This window comes from Daphnia pulex, chromosome 6, assembly GCF_021134715.1.
Source record: "Daphnia pulex isolate KAP4 chromosome 6, ASM2113471v1".
Taxonomy (NCBI): Eukaryota; Metazoa; Arthropoda; class Branchiopoda; order Diplostraca; family Daphniidae; genus Daphnia; species Daphnia pulex.
Window position 1 is genome coordinate 2,887,653 of NC_060022.1, and position 21,082 is coordinate 2,908,734.

General features: G+C 44.9%; 2 protein-coding genes across 2 annotated transcripts; one reads left to right on the forward strand and one right to left on the reverse strand.

Annotated features, from left to right (window-relative positions):
* Positions 1–88: 88 nt before the first annotated feature.
* On the forward strand, positions 89–3,738 carry LOC124196095 (DNA repair and recombination protein RAD54-like). Its single transcript, XM_046590908.1, has 14 exons — positions 89–216; positions 284–499; positions 569–768; positions 835–904; positions 961–1,155; positions 1,233–1,451; positions 1,530–1,691; positions 1,759–2,020; positions 2,092–2,254; positions 2,323–2,521; positions 2,604–2,701; positions 2,779–2,887; positions 2,982–3,145; positions 3,209–3,738. The coding sequence occupies exons 1-14, from the start codon at positions 214–216 to the stop codon at positions 3,405–3,407; spliced, it is 2,259 nt and encodes a 752-aa protein (XP_046446864.1). The 5' UTR covers positions 89–213; the 3' UTR covers positions 3,408–3,738.
* Positions 3,606–19,550, reverse strand: LOC124196094 (zinc finger SWIM domain-containing protein 4-like). Its single transcript, XM_046590907.1, has 14 exons — positions 18,497–19,550; positions 12,415–12,634; positions 12,077–12,204; positions 11,724–11,867; positions 11,105–11,404; positions 10,852–10,975; positions 10,569–10,679; positions 10,283–10,453; positions 9,975–10,108; positions 7,623–8,843; positions 7,408–7,526; positions 7,024–7,242; positions 6,706–6,930; positions 3,606–6,547 (listed from the first exon to the last, which is right to left on the reverse strand). The coding sequence occupies exons 1-14, from the start codon at positions 18,978–18,980 to the stop codon at positions 6,305–6,307; spliced, it is 3,843 nt and encodes a 1,280-aa protein (XP_046446863.1). The 5' UTR covers positions 18,981–19,550; the 3' UTR covers positions 3,606–6,304.
* Between the last annotated feature and the right edge of the window lie 1,532 nt (positions 19,551–21,082).

Sequence of the window (21,082 nt, forward strand, 5' to 3'; positions counted from 1 at the left end):
GACTACTGACAGAATGCGCCAATGCGGACAGCTTAAATATTTTCGCTTGAAAGCCCATCTAGTGAGACATTCGACAACGTCACAAGCAAAAGAAACCCTTTCGAGTAATCATTATTAGAGTAACTGCATAAGCACGATGCATTCACCTTTGTGTTTGTATTTTTAAGGCGCGATTCAACACGAGAAAGAGAACAAAGTGAAGGGATTAATAAAATGGTTTGTGATGAATTCTTCTTGAATTTTAACATTTTTGTTATATTTTTACTCAATTTTACAATGATAGAGACGGAGTTTGGCCCCAAGTCAGTTGGTTCAAGTTAAACGAAAATACGATGAAGATGATGACCCAGCTTGGTCAGAAAAGAAGAAAGGAGGCAAGAATAAGAAGACACAAATAATAGACAGAGCTTCAGAGTTTCTTTCTCCATTTCGTAAACCACTTGCTCAATGTAGTCTTCCAGTTGAAACCAATTCGGAAATGGCTGGATCGTCATTCCATGTAAAACATTAACTATAATAGTTACTTAACTCTATTGCCTCAAAATTATAGCTATTAACTATTTAACAGGAAGAACTTATCAAAAAGATTATGTCAAAGCCATTCAAAATACCAATACCAAACTACAATGGGCCAACCCTTAGCAAATCACTTGGAATGAGACGAGCTGGAGTACGACAAGCTTTACATGACCCAGATGAACCTGGTGCTTTGATTTTATATTCCCCTCCAGAACTGTCTGCTCATGACAAGCTGAAATCATCCATAAGGTACAATATTAAATAGTTTGAAAAGACTGGGGGATTAAATTTTCACATCTTTAAATTTTTTGTTAGTGATAAACATCCTGTTCATGTTGTTGTTGATCCAGTATTGACCAAAGTACTTAGACCTCATCAACGTGAAGTAAGTTCCACTTATGCTGCTGTAATTCTGGTCTTCTATTAATTTTCTATTGCTAGGGAGTGAAGTTCATGTATGACTGTGTCACTGGTCTATGCATTGAAAACAATTATGGTTGCATTATGGCTGATGAAATGGGATTGGGGAAAACTTTGCAGTGCATTACCCTGCTTTGGACACTACTCAAACAAGGCCCAGACTGCAAGCCCTTAATTTCAAAAGGGATCATTGTCTCACCTAGTAGTTTGGTCAAGGTGCATTGATTCAATGATCACTTTAATAATTCACTTTGAAATTTATTAACTGCTGTATTTTTTTTTACAACCAAAAGAATTGGCAGAATGAAATCAACAAGTGGCTAAGTGGACGAGTCAATACGTTGGTGATAGACTCTGGAAGTAAAGACGAAATTGATCGCAACTTGAATGGATTCATACACACACACGGAAGGCGAGTCGTCACTCCTGTTCTGATCATCTCCTACGAGACATTTAGACTTCACGCCCACGCCCTTCTCAAGGGAGAAATAGGACTTGTTCTTTGTGATGAAGTACACTTACTCATAATTAAGATCATTATCTGGCGCGAGTCTCTTATTCAACTAACAACCGTTTGTTCGTCTCGTTAGGGACATCGTCTGAAAAACAGTGAAAATCAGACATATCAAGCTTTGGTTGCATTGAATTGCAAACGACGTGTCCTTCTTTCCGGAACGCCCATTCAGAACGATTTGCTGGAGTACTTTAGTTTGTTACATTTCGTTAACCAAGGCATTCTTGGCACTGCTCAGGTGATTCAAGATAAAAATGAGATCCTTAACTAATAATAATGACAACAAACACATTTTCTTTTTGCAGGAGTTTAAGAAACGGTTCGAGACGCCCATCCTTCGAGGTAGAGACGCTGATGCGACGGAAGAAACTCAGAAGAAGGGTCAGACACAATTGAAAGAATTGGCCGATCTAGTCAATAAATGCATCATTCGGCGCACATCCGCTTTGCTGACCAAATATCTTCCAGTCAAAATTGAATTGGTTGTTTGTATTAAGCTCAGTCCTGTTCAGGCGTCCATTTACAAGAAGGTCGTAGCATCCGAAGCTGTCAAGAGCAAAATGAGGGGTAAATATTATATAAATTAAAGTACATGATTGATTAAATATTTTGTTGCTGTCCTGCTTAAACTTAAATAGAAGCCAATGAGAAACCGAGCAAATCGAGCATGACTGCACTGGCAGCCATCACCAATTTAAAGAAACTATGCAGTCACCCGGAATTGGTTTACGAAAAGTGCCAATCGGGCGTTGACGGATTCGAAGGCACTCTGCCGTTATTTCCTGCCACCTTCGATCCCCGGTTAGTCCCACACCATTCGTTTGCGACAGTAGAAAAATCTATAACCTCGCTGCTGATTTGATCGATAGAAAACTGCAAACCGAATTGTCCGGCAAGCTCTGCGTCCTCGACTGTATTCTGGCTATGGTGAAAAGCACTACCAACGACAAGATCGTCTTGATTTCCAACTACACTCAAACTCTAGATTTATTCGAGAAACTTTGCCGAATGAGGTCTTACCCGTGCGTACGCCTGGACGGCAGCATGAGCATCAAGAAGAGAGCCAAGGTACACAGACAAATCAAACCAGTCTTAGTTCTTAATGAAGTCGGGTCAGGAAGGACTGTTAAGTACCTATTTTGCATTTCAGATTGTGGAACATTTCAACGACCCAGCCAGTTCAGATTTTGTCTTTTTGCTCAGCAGCAAAGCCGGTGGCTGCGGATTGAACTTAATTGGAGCCAACCGGTACTAATTGGTTAATGCATTCAATTTAGAATGTAAGATTATTCACAAAAAAAAATGTTGAATTACTTTCGCACAAGGTTGGTGATGTTTGATCCGGACTGGAATCCCGCCAACGACGATCAAGCTATGGCTCGTGTTTGGAGAGACGGACAAAAGAAACCCTGTTTTATTTATCGCCTGTTGTCCGTAAGTATTTCTACCCAGAAAAAACAGTCGCAAATTGGACGGTTCTAAAGCAAATAATAACAAAAATAACTCGGTCGATTTAATGAAACGACAGACTGGAACCATTGAAGAAAAAATTTTCCAGCGTCAAGCCCACAAAAAAGCACTCAGCTCCTGCGTAGTAGACAACGAAGACGACGTGGAACGCCATTTCAGTCTGTCGGATTTACGAGATTTGTTTAAATTGGAAGAACTAACCTCGAGCGATACTCACGACAAGTTGGCATCATACCAAAATTTGGAATCAGACATTCATTCAAAAATATCTTTTTTTTTTAACAGATTCAAATGCCGTCGCTGCGTCAATCGGATCCAAGTCAAACCGCCACCGGATGACGCGACTTGCAATTCGGATTTGTCTCAATGGAATCACTGTGCGGATCGCAAAACCATTCCGGATCCTGTTCTCAAGTCTGCTTGGGACGCTGGAGTCACGTTCGCCTTCCATCAAAAATCCCACGAGCCTAAAATTGTTCCTTGAATCTTTCAAACAACAAAGAGAAAATCTTCCGCAGACGAAAGAAGTTAGTTGCAAATGCTCTGTGATTTTTCAGTTTTATGTTTTTTTAACTTACACGAGTTCTGTTGTGCAAAACACTGTAAATGTACTTTGCATTTTCCCCCCTTGAATACGAAATTGTTATAAAAGAAAACCAGATTGTAAAAAAGGTTCGTTAGATTGATTTGGACATTTCCTTGTAATGCTGCAGTTTTTTCTTATGAAAGAGGAAATAAGGAATTTTCACCACTTTTGCAGAAAAGCCACGAAACTTTTACAACAATTTTTTGTAATACAAACTGGATGACCTTTTTTCAAGAAATTTTTATCAATTAAACGACGACGACGACAGACGGAAAAAATAACGGGGGGAAGGAGACGATGTAAATAATTAAAACGTGGTACGAGGTGGGGAGACATCACTGACACATTAAATGGGGGGATGAATCAAGAAAAACAATAGGTGGAAAGAGGGGAGGGCGAAAATAAATCATCGAGGAGACAAAATGCTCCAAGAAATCATTTTTGTTTTCTTTATGTTTTGCTCCCGCCGGGATAAAACAAACAAACGAACAATCAACTGGGGAATTTTCCTTTATGTTTCACAGGAAAAAATCCTATTAAAGAAAAAATAAACGAAAAAGAAATTGCGGAGGAAAAATACAACAAAACAAACGGCATGGATTTAATTAGCGAAAGAAAAAAAAACTTTCAGGGCAAAAACGAAATAATTTGCTGAGCTTTTTTTCCTTTTTCGAGTTAATTTTTCTTTGATTTTGTTTTATACACGCGCAAAATAAATCCGAAAAATTTTGTGAATTCCATCGACTAAAAAAAGAAAAAAAAGAGAAACAACGAAACAACAGACAAAAATTGAGGGGATTTTGGGTGGATGGAGGAAGAGGACTTTTTGAATAGACCAAAACAATTGCATGGGGCGTTTAAACGAATTAACAGAAATGGGAAAACCGCTCGGTAATTTAAAACGATTGAACACAAAAAAATTTGTCAAGCACTTTTTGTTTTTTTTTGTTTTTAACAAAACTGTACAAAATACTATTGTTATTTTTCTTTTTTTCCCGGTCACCCCCCTTGTCCGTTTCCACACAAACCGACCGACACTCTATTGGCCCATTTAAATAGAATATGTATGTAACAAAAAGACACGAATGCAGGAGACGGAACAAGGGGTTTACGGGAATGGGGATTGCTTCTTGTTATTTTCTCTGATTTGCATTTTCTTTACACGCAGAAAAAAAACGACACGACGCGGACGAAACATTTTTTTCTTGTTTTTTCCCTTCAAACTTTTTTTTTAGTTTTTTTTTCTTGTTTAAATTTTGTACAAAAACATTTCAGCTAAATGGATGAGGGCTTGTTGTTGTGGCTGCCGATAAAGAAGACACAGACGCAAAAAAATTATTCATGTCCCTGAATTTGAACGTCATGGACCTCAGTCTTCTCGGTAGAAGAGTTGAAATCGCACAGAAATTTTTTTCTTTCTTATTATAATTTGTTTTCTTCAACTGAACTCTTCTCCTTTTCTTATTCAAAAATTATTCTAATAATAATATTTAAAGAAATTCGAAATTTCGATATGCTTCGTAAAAAGGAAAATAAAGAAAATTTAAAAACCCAAAGTAATAACCAAAGACATCCAATCCGCCAGATTTTTCCTTCACTGCGTGAAAATGGAGAGGGGGTGTGATTGGGGGGAACAACTTTTGATAGAAGTTGAGGTAGATGAATGGGAGGGGTCGCCCAATGATTTTCGATGGAGGAGTCGGGTCAAAATGATGACGATTTGATTCAACTACTTCTTTTTTTTCTTTTGATGGAGGTTGTGACGAGAAGAATCTAATCCGAAGAGAAATCTGACGAAAAAGACGACAAGGTGAACAAAGGAAATCATAAAAGGAAACCAACGAAAAAGATAAATGAGATCTGACGGATTCGAACCCGACGCACGCTCACGCAACCGATTGGACCAACACTCTCTCGCGCGCACACACACACACACACACACATAAAATTCCCATCCAATTCCTAGCGTTTTCCCAGTTTCTTCCTGTGACGGGCGAGAAAAATTCCCCCGAAAAACAACACAAAAAAATCATGTTTTATTAACCATTGCATCTTTGGTTGGCCTCGATCGACTTTTATAGGAGTTTTCTTTTCTTTTCTAAGAAGTCGGGCCGGAGGAGAAAAGGCACCCCAACCCATCCTTCCCCATTTTGGTGGGGAAAGAAATTCAAAAATAAAAAAAAAGGGGGGAGGAGGGAATAAATCGAAGCTGAAAGCCGGAAATCAACCAATAAGTGAGGACACACGAAAAAAGCGAGGAGAAGTTGCTTGGGGGTTTTTTTCAAAAAAAAATTATCACAATGATGCAATGTGTACGTTCAAGACCTACAGTCAGGGTGTTTTCCGTGCTGATTGTTGACGTAAGATTATTATGTCAAAGAAATGTGTTTTTTGTTGCTGAAGTTGTTGTTGTTGTTTTCGGTTGGTTGGTTGTCTGTGTGGGTGATTTGATTAGGTCACCAGACCTAAAAAAGCGCTTTAGAATTGAAGGAGATGTCTGAGATCGGATTGAATCTATGGCTGTTGTTGTTGTTGTTGTGTTTTGTTTGTTTTTTTCTGACGATTGTTGGAGAAGAAGGATTGGGAAGGGAAATTCCGGAGCGAAAAACCTCAGGCACAAATCAAAGTCTTTCCACGAAGATATGCATCAACTCAAGGAGAGCGAGAGAGAAAAGTTATATAAGGAAAAGAAAGAAGTTGCCCGTCCTCTCTCTCTCTCTCTCTCTCTTATTGGCGAATGTGAGGAGAGAGAGAGGGATAAGAAAGGGTTAAGGGACAGCGACGACTGGCGATACTTATCCGAACCTCTCCTTGACGAGGAACATGAGCTTCTTTTTGCCCTTGTAGGCCATTTTCATGTTTTCAATGAGCTGGCCGAATTGCATCAGACCGTCGTGAGCCAAAAGGAACGTCTCACGAGCTTTGGCCAGAAAGTCGATAAAATCGCCGTAGTGACGTGGACTGATGTGCGTCAATCGCGAGTGCGTCGTATTGACATAGGCCGCAATAGCGGCGTCCAGCAAAGGTTTCAAAGGCGCCTGAAAACGAAAATAAATTTTTAATTAGAAAACAAGAAAGCAAACGAAACGGCGGGGTGGACAATAGCAATAACAACAACAACTCTTATCAACTGGATTGAGCTGATGGGAGCGGACAGTTGGGAGAGCGTGAGGGTAGAGTAGACAAATATCCATACTTTATCATATGGGAGTGGCTTGACGCAGCGCCGTTTGGCTTCGGGTGGACAGGCGGAGGCGACGCCAGGAGCCGAGACGGCGCAACGTCTGAGGACGTCAGACAAGACGGTGGCGCACTGGACATTTTTGACCAGCAAGGGAATCATGGTGCTCAATTCCGACTTGCCCAGCGAGTGACTCAGCGCGCACGCCCAGTGAATGTCGTTGATGGCCGCGTGCGTGTCCTAAACGAGCGCAAAAAGGGACGGACAAAATAAGACGGATGAGTCTAGTCGACAAACATTTTCGTGACCATTTTGACCAGCGACCGCTCTTACCTGATTGTAGGCCAGGTGGACGTTCTTCATGGCCAGGAGGGCCAGCTTGTACGCCCGGTGAGGGTATCCTCGGTGCTCCATGTACCTGGCGATGGTGAAGAGCTGCATGGACGTCATGATGTGCGAGGCCGCGTCGATGACGATCTGATAGGCCGTTTCAAAGCTGATGGGGGCACTCTCGCACAGGTTGAGGGCGTTGAGCGCACAGTTGGGCGGATCCTACAAACAGCAGACACATCCATCAGTTCCATATATACTCTAACACGTTTATTTTTTTGGGGGGTACTACTCGATGGTCAAGCACATTTCTGCTTTTCCATTTTTCTCCACCCTCTCCCCGGGGCTTTCCGCCCAGGAATTCTCTGTGGAAGTATTCAAACGCACCTTGGTGGCGCATTGGAGGGCCAATGTCCTGGCGCAGTTGGACAGCTCCTCCTGCTGGACGTAACTCAAGTTGAGCCTCATGACTGTACTGTGCGACATGATGGTGCTGGCGACCGGTCCTGAAACCAGAAAGCAAACACACAAAGGCCATTTAAAATTTTTGGGTTTCTTTCTTTCTTTTTTAAAAAAAGAAAAAGTCGTCAGTCCAGTCTTACCGGTGGCTTCTGTGGGCGTGAACAGCTGATACCAGTTGTGCATGATGGAGAGCAAGGCTTCGAAGCCGACTTCGGTGGCGCAGGTGACGAGCCAGCGGACCATTTCGCGCCGGCGCCAATTGACCGACGACAGCGTCATCCTCATGACTTGCAGGCCGAGTTCAAAGGCCACGTTGAGCAGAGTCGGATGCCTCGGCCCGTCCTGAGGCGTGGCGAAGCGGAAGGCGTCCTGCGCCAACTTGAACAAATGCGACGAGCTGTGGATGTTGCGCTGCGCCGACTCCAGCACCGTCCGCAGCCGGTGAATGTCCCCCTTGGCGGCGCTCAACATGGTCGACGCCAGGGCGCACTGCTGGGCCTCAATGTGGCCCAGCGTGAACCAGCGCGGGTAGCGGCTCAACACCAGCGAGCTCACGTTGCCGTTGACGGGATCGTCAACGTCCTCGTGGTCCTCCAGGATGGGCAGTCGCATGGCGCGGAGTCCGATCCGGTAGGCCAAGTCCGTGTCGTGCGGCAGCAGGGCCAGGAAAAGGAATTTGGCGTACGTGTGCATGGGGATGCTCTCCGGGTGGATGCCGGAGCCGAGGCCGGAAGTGGGACCCGATTCCAGGAGCATCATCGATTGTTTCCGCAGAACAGCCACCAAAACCGTGTCCAGTTCCATCTCCTGCAGCTTCTGAAGGAGCCGCTCTTCCTGCTTGCACGCCTTCTCCTGCGAGTAGAGGCCGGCCGGCATGACTCGTTGCTGGCCGAGACCAATCAGGGCGGCCTCCGTGGCCAGCGTCAGGTACGACTCGTTGCGATCCCTCGATCCCGACACTCCAACGTGCTGGTAACGAGGAGGCGTGGCCGTGGCGCTCTGCTCGCCATCCACGTTGAGGCCAATCGGGTCGTAGTAATACTGATTGCCTCCACCGCGCTGGTTCTGGTCGTCCGGCACGAGCGAGGCTTCGGCTAGCGTGTCAAAGAGGCAGCCGATGGGATCGAGTGGGTGGCCAATCCAGCCCTCGGCGGCCGAAGGCACCAAAGCCGCGTTCCTAGCCACAGCCGAGCCAGTGCAGTCGACCAGGTGTCGACCCTGTTGCTCTACCCATCGCTGCTGGCTCTGCAATTGTCCCTGCTTCAGCGTCCGGATGATGGAGACGGCCAACCGTAGGGCTTCGACCGTATAGCCGTGAGACCGGAGGGCATCCACCCGAGCACAAGCCGTCGGGACGTGTTCTGTTTCAATGCATCGAAAGGGAGACCAGAAAAAGTGGAAGAAAAAATGCCATGAGATAATGTCATTCAATCAATCAACTATTGCCCGGGTCCATTAAAATGGGTCGGCAAAGTGAATGTTCAACAAAAACGAGCGGATGATAAAAAAGTATCCATCAAGTTTCTTTTCATTTTTTGTTATTGTTGTTGTTTGTTGCTGTATGTCTGTTGATTGGAAGTAGACAGACAACATCCTATAAAAAAAAAACTGGAAATACATCCGATATAGCTGAGGTAATTGTAGTAATTGCTGTGTCATCATGTAGCGATTTCAATCGGGATAAATATTGTCAAGTTTCCCACGAAGTTTTATCACAAAACCGGCTACTACTGTTTTTACTACTAATTTTTTTCGAGGACGAAACATTTCCGTGGGAAAGTTAAGAAAATTTCCCAATTTGATTTTCAACGGACACGTAGAAAGGGGGAAACAAAAAGGAGAGCAATTCTCCTCCTACGAATGGCCGCCGCCGCCAGCGACTCGACTTGAAATACATTTTCGATAAATACTTGTTTATATATATAAATACAAATCTTACGACGAAACGGTGACTCGACTGGCCAACAATTTCCCCCCAGTAAAAGAAATTCTATTTTCAGTTTAGCAGACAAAAAAAAAAGTTTGTTTTTTTGTCTTCTCTCTCTCTCTGGCTGGGAAAAAAACAAAATTACAAAATGAGTTTATTTTCTCTCTGCGTTTCTCGCCAATGCAGTTACTATCCAGCACTCGAAGGTTACGAAATCTGTTAGTTGACGCAACTCGAAAAAAACCTAATCAAATGCCCACAGCAGACAGATAAAAAATAAAAAAGTAAAAAATAAAAACAGAAAGCTGCTGTCAAACACAGACGGGGCAAACGTACAAATAGCTAAACACACACGCACACTCACACAGCATGTGTGTGTGTGCTATAATAAGATGGCGAGAGAGAGAGAGAGAGAGAGAGAGAGAGAGAGAGTGAGTGAGAAACGAGAGCAACCGAGGCTTTTTCTACCCATTCAAACGCCCAATATTTCTTCTCCTTGTGTGTGTACGCGAGAGTTTTGTCTAGAGACAAGAGAGAGAAGGAGAGATACACTGGCAATATTTACCATGCCAAAGAGGCTGTCCTTGTGGGTTGATGTTGTTTGTGCTGTGAGGCTCATTGCTGGCCGATAGGTTATCGTGGGCTAATATTAACTTGAGATGGCTGTTGTCCCACGTCAAACTGATGGCGTCGATGGCCCTGTATAGTTCGTTGTCCAAATATTCCAGAAACATATCGAAGAAAGAAACAAAATCACAAAATCAATTAACGCATTTCAGATTACGAATAGGAAACGTTCCAACGCTTTCCCTAAAAGGCAACTGACGAATTTTTGTTTTGTTTTTGGTTTTAAGAAATGTGTCGCTTTCATACCGATGGAAAACGCTACGACGTCGGGCCGCAACGGGCGCTCCTCTCGCATTCCTCAATGCCGACGCATTGTTGTTGGCGTTGTTGTTGTTGTTGTTGGCGGCGGCCGCCGCCGCAGTCGCGTTCCGGTTGGCGTTGCTCAAACTGTGATCCAAGCTGGCCTCCCGCCCGCGTCTAATAGATTAGATAAACCGAGCCAAGAGAGAGAGAGAGAGAGAAATGAAATAATAAAATTCACAGTTTCGACTGATGAGATCAGAAATGAAAATAATCAGACGCAAAACGTTACCGAGATGCTTCGTCGTCGTCGTCGGAACTCTCTGAGCTGGTCGTATCGTCCCCTTGAACCGACCTCCTGGGCCGCAGTCGGTTACTCTCCTGACCCGATGACGTTTGCGGTCTGTACAACCGACCAGATTAAAAATTGAATTTTTCTTTCTTCCAAAGAAACAAAAAAACCCCACCAACAAGTAGGAAAAAGGAAATTTGTGGTGGAAAAAAAAGAAACCAACTCTCCACAAGTATAAAAAGACGAGAGAGGGAGGGTGGGTGGATCTGGAAACAACACATACCTAAAATCGGGGTCCTCTGGAGGACAGACGTCCACTTGGGACCAGCGTTCCAGCATTTGGCGCCACTGCAGCTTGTCGCTCGAGTTGCAGTGGGGATTGAGGACGACGCAGACCCACAGGGCTCCTGGAAGGTTAACAACAACAACATCATTAGCCAAATTGCGCAGGGCATTTAGGGGAGAATAAGATTGCCAATCGGTCGAACCCGAAATCAAAGGCGAGAGAGAGCGAGAGAGAGAAAAAAGGTACAAACCGAGTTGATCCCAAAGTTGTCGGCACTTGTCCGTCATGGGCGTGCCCTGCGTTTTCCACTGGAAGAGCCGGGGATCGGCCAGGAACTGGTCCGTGATGAGCGTCAGCATCCGGGAGCCGTTCGAGTCTCGGGCTCTGAGCATTTCCCTGACTTTGGCGAACATGGAGACCAGTTGTTTGTTGACGTTGTAGTAGCCGCCCTGCGAAAGGAACGAACGCACCTGTTCGCAAACCTGCTCCTCGTCCAGGTGCCAACTGTGCTCGTCGTCTGCACTGGCTCCCGCCGTCGGATCAGGAGCGCCTGAATGATTCATTCCGGTTTAGTTTATCGACATCATTTTTGGCCGTCATATAATGTGTGGAGATTTTAATGGATGCCAGTCCAGTCCCATCTAATTGCTTATTCGGCGGAGTTGATTCTCAACACATTTCGGGAGGTCGGACAAAATCAAGAAGAACAAAAAATACAACCCGAGAGAAGACCCGGTTTTCTCTTCTTTTCCTGCCCATAATCGGATGGATATTATGTCCAGGAGAATAGAAAAAAAAAAGGAGAGAGCGAGAGAACGGGACCATCGCAGCTGGGGATATTTGTAGGGTCCAGTTTTGTCGGTTAGTACCTGGAATGCGATTGATCTCTGATCTTTGCTGAAGGATTTCGTCGGCCAACTTCTGGGCCGTGGGCAGGACTTCCGTGTGATGTTCCGAGATGAGGTATTGCACAAACTTCTGCAACTGCTGCCGATCCATTTGCAGCAAAGTTTCTGCAATTTCATCGTCACGTCCAGTCGCCGAGAAAAAAGATAAACCAACCAACAACGAAACAAAAAATGGACGATGAGTAAACAGGAAACGATGATGCCATCGAGATAATACAAGACAATAAAAGAGCTGCCCTGTCGAGCTTGTTGGCCAACTCGACGAGCAAACAACAGGTAAGAGAGGGAGGATAAAAATGTGAAATGATATTTACCTGAAATGGGAACTCGTAATCGGACAGTGTCGGCATTGCGTATTCGAAACAAGGCCAGCGCCACAACGTGTTGACACCAAAAGATGTCTCTGGCTTCGCAGCTGCACGTCACAGAAGTGATCTTACACCTGCGGTCGCATTACGCCCCGTGTCCAGTTGTACGCATCCATCCATCCATCCGGAAGGAGAGAGAGAGAAAAAGAAAAAATTTCGATAAGTTTAAATAAAATAATAAAAATAAAAATACGAGACACAAGAAGAAGAAGGGAAGAAGGTGGGTGGTTGAAAACCGCCACGCCGGCGGGCGCGGCGGCGTCAGATGTTGGACATGGCGTTACCGGTCGAAGCTGACGGAGACTCGATATTTCTTCTCCGTTTCCACTGGCGGTCCTCCCGACGTTCCTCCTCCTCCTCCTCCTCCAACTGCTCCTCCCGTCGTTCCACCCGGAACAACAACGCCTCCACCGGCAGCGCCACCGCCGCCAGATGATGAGGCCGGAGGTAGTGGACTACCGCCCGACGTTTTAGGCGCCGTCACCGTCCCGCTCAAGTGGAAACCTGCGAAATAAAAAAAAAGAGAGAAACAAAACAAAACACAAAATCAACAACCAATTCAATTCAATTCCCAGGAAGAAATTCCGCAGTCGGAAAAAATGTCAAACCCCCCAAAAAGAATTCACGGCTCCAGCGGGCAAAGAGCAATTCACCGGATCGATATTTTATTTATTACATCATCATGTACTGTACAAAACGAGAAGAAGAAGAACGAAGAGGGGGGTGGTGTTTTCAACCAGGGGGGAGAGAAAAGGAGAGAGAGAGAGAGAGAGACTACCACCGTATTGATTAGTGTGCGGATCTGTTGAGAGGTGCCAGTGTGGCCCCCAGCCTATGCATATCCAATGCGGTCCGTCCATCCATCCATCCACACAAAGGCAAAGGAGACGTCTCTCTGTGTGTGCGTGGAGGAGCCTTACGAGTCTCGAGTAGAGACAGATGTGTGCATGTTTAACTAACTACAGTCCTCCTCCTCGCTCCTTCACTATACAACCTCCAAACTGGTATAGTGGCGCGGAGGGGCCGGCTGGACTCTCCTCGCTCCCGAGCGAAGAAACTTTTTTCCTCTCCGGAAAAGAGAGTGAGAAAAAAAGTTGGTTCTCTTTTGATATGTTTGTTGGCTTGTAACTACACACTACTCCAAATGAAAAAGAGATTTCTGCTTTTTCTTTTTTGGCAAGACGGTGGGTACGAGTACGCCAGATTTCCAGACTCCTGGGCGCATATCTTTTCTTTTTATTCTAATGACTACGATGACTCAGAAAAGCAGTCGAGTCTCTCCTTCTTCTTCTTTTGCGGGGAGAGAGAGAGGGGGATATGAGTATAATATAGTCTAAGTATATGGTTTACAATCGTCCACATGGGCCTGAATAAGCAGCAGCAGCAGCACACATGTGGGGGAGAGAATAAGAAGCCCCAGGACCAACTCCCTCGACTGAGAAAACCACCGCCATCCAATCACCCACCCACCCACCAACACTACCGTATATACAACAGCTCCGCTGCTGCTGCTGCTGCTGTACCCACTACAACTATACACTTCTACTATTACTAACTATCTCCATCTGCAATGAATAGGACACTATATAGCGGGGGGTTGGGTGGAAGAGGGGGGGAGGGGTCGCTAGGAGCTTTTCTAGGAGCAGTTTCGGATAGGACCGGAATAAGAGGGAGAATAGAGCAAACACTCAGACATACACACACACACAGAGGGACCAGAGGGGGCCATTTTTCAAAGGGGGTTATATATATATGTGTTGTGTACGTATATATACGCACACGGGCGTAAATGCTCCTTTCTCTCCCTGCTTCCCTTTTTTGAGTCTCTCTTTTACTAAATCCTATAATACAACATGGGGGCATCGTCAATGGTAAGTCAAGTAATAGGAACCTGGAAATAAAAGAGAGAAAAAAGCAAAAGGAGTTGAGCAGGAGGCGCGCGCGCAGCCCCTTTAAGTACACGGTACTACTCACACTACCACCAACCAGTAGATATTTATGGAATCGATAACACACACACACACGTACGTACGTACGTATATATTTTGATATAGAAAGTTTTTTGATTGGATTAGCTCCTTGCAGCTTCAAGTTGAGAAGGGAGGGGACTTGAAGAGTTGGAAGGGATGGAAGAAGAATAAACTTGACTGCCTCCAAGATTCTATTCCGGTTTCTTCCAGTTTTGACTTTTATTTGGGCGATGGATATTGGCCTCTCTAGACTAGAAGAAAAAACAAAATCTTTTGACCAAAAGAGAAAAATAAAAAAGTACAGACTGTTTGTTGGTTTTTTATTTTTCCCTTTTCGAACACAGACTGACCCTGCGTGCGTGTTCTTTTCTCCCGGTTTAGTCGTGCGGGATGGGGCAGAACGGGAGACGGAAGAAGCTCGAGGCGGATAGTTGGAGGAAAAAATACACTTTTCTTTTTTGTGTATGTAGAAAAAGGGACAGCGGTGGCGGCGGCAGCACACACACATCCGCAGGAAATTTCAGTTGTGTGGGATATGATAACAAAACGAAATGACACAACAACAGACGAAAAAGAGAGAGAGAGAAAATAAAAGGCTTCTCTTCTCCCATTTTCCTACGACAACTGCCACCATTTCACACGGCCACACACACATCCTCTATCTTTCTCTCTCCCCCTGCTTTCATCTTTCATCCGGGCGAATACAATCAATGAATGAATCAAGGAAGGAAAGAAAATGGGAAATTCATTTTAAAAAAAAGGGACGACGACAAATTTTTGACACTAGGTCCAGTCGTGTCGTGAAAAACAAGACAAAACCGGAAGAATTCGACAACGAGGGGGGGAAATGAAATTCCTTTCCCTTTACTACCACCACACGACGACGACGACGACTACTACAACATTGTTTTCCACCTTTTATTTTTATATTTTCTCCTCTTCTTTTTTTAAAAGAAAAGGCCTTGACTCAAAAATAAAAAGAAAGAAAGAGGAGAGATAGGGGGGGGGGGGGGGAGAGCCGAGTCCTTTTAAATCACGGGCGAACGCGAAGGAACGGAAGGAGCGCAGATGATGAAAAGTCGTGAGTGGAGGGGAAAAAAAAGAGAGAGGTCGTGAGGGGCGTCGGGTGACGTCACGTTCGCCCCTTCACGTCACGACGAGGAAAAAGCGATAGGAGATGATGATGAAAACGGTGGATGAGGGGGAAAGCAGATAACAGGAGGAATGACGTAAGGAGCCAGAGAAAGGAGAGCACAACAACACACAGAAAAAAGGGAAGAAGAAGAAGAAGACGGCCAATGTCAAACTGGTGGGGGGATGCTACCAAGAAGAAGAAGTAAAAATGCTTCGACGAAAACACCGAGAACTTGTAAAAGTAGGGCCCTCTTTTTTTTACATTTTATTATTGTTATTATTCTTAGAGAGGGGCTCGAGGTTTTTCTCCTCATTTTTTTGTGAAGGCGTTGTGGTCGAGTTCCCAGCTGCTCCTTCAAGAAAGAAGAAAAAAAGAGTCTGTCTCCTGATCCACGCTCCAGGGCTGGTAAGAAAAGAAGAAGAATACTATCCAATGTATTTTAACCGGAACTTGATCTCCCCCCCGCACACACACACACACTCTTTTTTATTTTTATTATTTTTCTCACAGATCTTTTTTCCTTCCTTTCTTCTTATTTCTCTTGCCTCCTTTTTTCCACCAATGCGGTGTGGAATGCTTTACACATACAGGAGAGAGAGATAGAGAGAGAGAGAAGAAAGACGGACCTGGACGTCGTCCTCGGGTCCCGGTCGCTGGCCCTTTAAAAGAGGAAAAAGGGGGCAGGAGAGGCCCCAGCTATAAGATGGGAGAGAGAGACGGGTCTGTCCGTCCTTGACTCTGGTGGTAGACCGGGGGGAATGGAAGAAGAAGAAGAAGAAGAAAAAGGAAAGATTCCTGTTTTGTTTTGATTCTTTTTTATTTCGGACGTCTTCTTTCGCCCAGCATTCCGTCCCTCCTCCCACCCTACGTGCTACGCGAGTCCTGGAAGAAGAAAAATAGAATTTGTTTTTCTTCTTTCTTGTTGTTGTGGGATTCCAGGCAACTTGGAATCCCTTTTTGTTTTCCCCTTTCCTCCTCCTAACACTATAAACAACAACTTTACTAACTCGAACCAAACGCGCGTGTGTTCCGAAACTTTTGACTGGGCACAACATTCCCCGTGCACAAGATCCTACCTCAACCCACACTCGGACCCCAATGCTGGGCACACGACGACCCACGGTCGTGTGCGAGAGAGTTGGACAGAGTTATGACATCATCGCTCCCACCAATCGATATTCCTTACACGAGTCCTGCAAAAAAAAAAATCCCCTGTGATTTTTCTTCCAACATTTCTAAACCAAAAATAGGGAGAGGATCAAATTAAATTCTTCTATAATTGACTGAAATGCCCTTGTCCAGCCAAATAGCTTTTGAGTAATCCGCACAAATTCCGGCTCGTTTGTGCGCCTTGACCTCCCTCCCCAAAAAAAGTAATCGAACCTTTTATTATTATTATTTTTCTGGAAACTATTAATTCGCTATTTTCGCTGATGCTGTTGTGTGTGTGTGGCTGGGCTGCCTTCCGGCTAAATGAATTCATTTCCCAACAGACACAGACACACACACAGACAATATATACATAGATATACACCTTCTTTTTTTCTTCCTTTCCAACTCCGCCCGCAGGTGATGGGTTCCAGGTTCGCTCTCCCCCGCTGTACGTAGTTTGTATGTGTGTGTGTGTGTCTTCTTCTCAACAATAAAAATGGTTGTGTTATTTTATTTTTTCCTCTTCTTTTCTGAGGGGAAATAGAAGACAGACAAAAAAACACAAACATTTCTGGAGGGCAGGTCGAGCTTGGGTCTGAAATAACTGCGTGTGTGCTTTATTGATAGGGCCATAAGTTTAAGAGAGCGCGGCCATCTTCTTCTCCTTATTATTTGAGAAAAATGAAAAACAAGAAGAAGAGAAAAAAGGGATTCATCGATTTGTCTGCTGGCGGCAACACGGGCCTCACAGAGAAAATAGAAGGGGAAAAAAAGAGAGAGAAGAAAGTTAACGATCAGAATAAAAAAGGTATTGATCCCCCCCACCAGTCGCTATCCATCCACACCGCGAACAACAAGATTTTTTGGGATATTTTCTTTTCGAGGCAAAGCGCCATTTTCGACAGGCACCGGTGAACTACCGACACGACTCTACTAATGCCATCCCAGGCAGCCTCATGTACAATTGTACAGCCGCTCCATTTGACACGTGTGAAGCCAAGAAGAGAAACTAGACCTCCATCAAAATAGATATGGCCCAATAGCCAATAAATAGTGCTAGCCACTCCAGCCGACAAAGATCAAAAAGAATTCAGGACAGCCAACCTCAAAAAACAGTAGCATATTTTCTGGAGGAGGGAATCAATAATTTGCAACGAAAAATACATTGACACCCTACACGCAAATTCTCATGGGTGTGCCTGGTGCAAAGAGAGCCCGATTTGATATATTCCCGTACGCGGTTTTTCTATTTCCATCTTTGATGATTTGTGAACGGCGCAAGCGCCGATCTTGTCAATTGAATGTGCGGCCCTCAATTTCTCTCCTCACCCCACCCAACCATCACCCTCTTCTTCTCCCTACTGACACATTGAAATGCATCCCGACATCGATTTCCGATATAACCTCGTCGCTCCCGTTTACGCGTGTACGATATACTAGAGCTGGCTGCTACTACTGGTTGTAGACGCTCTTTTACTAGCGGGACATGTCGCCCAGTGCACCGAACCCACAGACACACACAAGGGGATGATGAACTTGAACTGAACTTGTCTACTACTAATCGATCCATTTCAACTTGATCTCATCTGCTGGGATTGTTTCGATTAAGACACGTAGAAACTGTTTCAAACGTTTTGGCAAAAGAAGAAAATGGTGGATTCGTCTTCATGGGAAAAAATGACAAGGGACTTGTGCGTTCCACCCCTTTTGAAGGAATAATCTACTACACTTAAAGCGAGTAGCGGAACAAAATGGCACCCCCGAAGCCATTTTTCTGGGTAGAGGGGGGGGGGGCAACAAATATTTCTAAAAGGTAGAAAAAATAATAGGAGGGGGGTAGTATATATTTTTTGTTAATGTATGCATTGCGGTTTCCAAAGAGTTTTTGAACCTGACACATAAACACCAAAAAGAAGAAGAGAGTCTGAGGAAAATTGGAAAGTTGTTTGAGAGAGAGAGAGAAAAAAGAATTCCTTGAGCCTTCAGGTTTTTGTTCGACCTTAATGGCCAGAGAAGAAGAAGAAAAAAACTAAAAATCTAAAAGAAAAAGGCTTTCTCTTCTTCGGAAAAATAAAGATTGAAAATAAAACAAAGATGGTTGGAACGTACCGACTTGTAGGACGGAATCGACGCAACCCGATTCCAAGAGTTTCAATCCTCGATGAAATGGCAAATTTTGGTATTCCACAGAATTGGTCGAAGGTCTTGAGAGTGACGAGTACATGCAAATGTCTCGCTCGTTGCGGGGGAAAGACCAAAAGATGACGCGCCGTTGAACCGGCTCCGGAATGCGGTCGTATCTCTCTTCGATCCGCTGGAAGGGGATCTGTTGAGCCACAATACGGGCGCAGATGTCGAGCAACGTGTCGGGCGTCCGACCCGATCCGGAGCTGCTCCCGCCGTTGTTCATGCCCGAACCACTGCCACTGAAACCGCCAGAGCCCGAGCCAGATAAACCCAATAAACCCATCATCATTTTGGCACTACCACCACCACCGCCATTATTGTCACTCACAGCCAAACTGCTGCTGCCGCCGAAACGGCCACCACCACCGCCGCCTCCGCTGCAGCACGGTCTGCGCGAGGCGGCCATTCTCTGTCATCTGCTAGTGCCTTACACACTTTGGTTTTTTGGTCGAAGAAGAAATGAGAAGAAGTAGAAGAAAAATACACACACACACAACACACACGAAAGAAAGAGGAGGAGCGAGGCTTATGGCTTCCTGTGGCTGCCAGCACACTCACACACACACACACACAACACACTGCGAGAAAATTCGATAAGAGAGTGATCCGACGACGAGAGAGAAAATGGACGACACACACATACACACACACAACACACAGCAACTATTCCACCATCACTTTCGCTTTGAGTCCAAGTTTTTTGTGGGCGCCCAAAAAACTGTGTGTGGAGGAGAGAACACAACTGCGACGACGTGGAGAGTTTGTTTTATCAAAAGTAATCCGTTTCTATTTGTCGTTTTTTCCCCGTTTTCTCTCGATTTTTTTGAAACACACAACACACAAAGAAGGGGGACGAAAGATTTCACTTGTGTTTTTGTTTGTGTGTGTGCGTGTGTGTTGTGCCCTGGATGTGGTCGACAGAGACCGGGACAACACGCACTGCTCGGCACCACTTCTCGTTCTGACTAAAGATGGACGAATGTTCGTCTACTATAGAAAAAAGGGGGCAGGGCCTAATTCGCCCTTTTTCCTGGTTTCCCCCCTAAGGGCCTTCGACCCCAAGCAATTGGCCAATGACGATTTTTAGGACTTTTCGCCGCGCTCAAGCCATCTAGCGGTCGACATTTCAACGTCAGAAGTATTTTTCGTGTAGCAGGCACACAGAAACCCGTCTGTGTTTTCTATCGTTACTGACTGACGAGACGATTGGAGTCGGTGATTATGTTTTTAGTTTTCCCCTCCTCGATAAAAAAAAACATTCCGAAAATGCCTGAGCGCAGCCGCGTGGCGTGCCTCTCTCAGCAGCAGTTTCATCTCGTCGTATCAAACAAATGGAAACATGTGTGTTGTTTTGTGTTGTAGACCTCTGCACAGCTCAATAGAAACATGTTTTTTTTTTCCTTCCCCATTCCCGTCGTTCGTTCAGAATTCTGTTTTTCTCAAACAAACAAAAAAAGATAGAGAAAAACGACAGACAGACGAGAGGGCAATAGGTGTGCTATGCCCCTCCCATCACGTTAGATTTCGTTCCTTTTTCTATTTTAATTTTTCCGGTTTCTCGGTCGTCAGGCAGAGAAAGATTATAGAAGTGTCGTCATTATTCCTTCTACTCGTCTCTTTTCATTCCACGTCATTTTCTACCTCCTTCCAGACCTTTTTTTCTTAAATGATGAAACGTGTGACTAGGCTCACGAAAACGGACCGAGCGACCGACACACGAAATGAAACGAGAATACGAAGAGAAAAAAAGATAGACTGTTCTGCTGGCTGGCTGGCGCTGGCTTATAATATACATTGACTATTATACGACCAGGCAGCAGCCAAAAGAGCCGTGCACACACATTGGCATTTGCTCAGCAGCCAAAGCCTCAGCAGCAGCAGCAGCAGCAGCAGAGAGACAAGCTCTTGAAAGATAAAATGGCCGGAGTCTCGGTGCGTGTCGTCCTCAGCTATATAAGGCCATTCTATATCCTGCTGCAGCAGCGTCGTCGTCGTGTATCTAAGCTTTAACGGCAGGCCTCGGAAATATACATGCAACGGTCTACAAACCTACACACAAGCTGATAGCTTTTTGGCTCCGAGTTCTCTCTCTCCATCCACCACCTCCTCCGCCTTCTCGAATGTTCGCCTATTTCATGTTTATATAGATATGCACAGGCAATAGGGGACTTGCACAGCACACACCAGCCCTTTTGGTAATATTACACAAAAGCCTCTCTCTCTCTCTCCTACACCCACATTCCACGCAGACGCTCGTTTTCATTTTGATACCATCTCTATCCTTTTTTTTTTCTGTGGGCTTTTAGACTTGAAAGACAGTCTTCCCCAATAAAATAAGCGAGCTATAGGGCAAAAAAGAAGAAGAAGAAAAGTGTTAGGCGGCTGAACAGCAGGGCTCTCGGCTCATCATCATGCTTGAAATCCTACATCTTTCTTTTTTGCTTCTTCTTCTAGCTAGTCTCTTTGGCTGGCACTCTTGTGTCAAGAGAGCGAAAACTCGGCGTTCCT

What these genes read in the sequence shown, in the direction of transcription:
- LOC124196095 (XM_046590908.1), top strand. An exon ending in TGTCAAGAGCAAAATGAGGG is followed by an intron (nt 2,021 to 2,091) that starts GTAAATATTATA and finishes AAACTTAAATAG; the next exon opens with AAGCCAATGAGAAACCGAGC. An exon ending in AACTTAATTGGAGCCAACCG is followed by an intron (nt 2,702 to 2,778) that starts GTACTAATTGGT and finishes CTTTCGCACAAG; the next exon opens with GTTGGTGATGTTTGATCCGG.
- LOC124196094 (XM_046590907.1), bottom strand. Translation starts at nt 18,980, where the DNA reads ATGGCCGCCTCGCGCAGACCGTGCTGCAGCGGAGGCGGCGGTGGTGGT. An exon ending in ATTACGAGTTCCCATTTCAG is followed by an intron (nt 11,868 to 12,076) that starts GTAAATATCATT and finishes ATGAAATTGCAG; the next exon opens with AAACTTTGCTGCAAATGGAT. An exon ending in AGCCACTCCCATATGATAAA is followed by an intron (nt 6,548 to 6,705) that starts GTATGGATATTT and finishes TTTCGTTTTCAG; the next exon opens with GCGCCTTTGAAACCTTTGCT.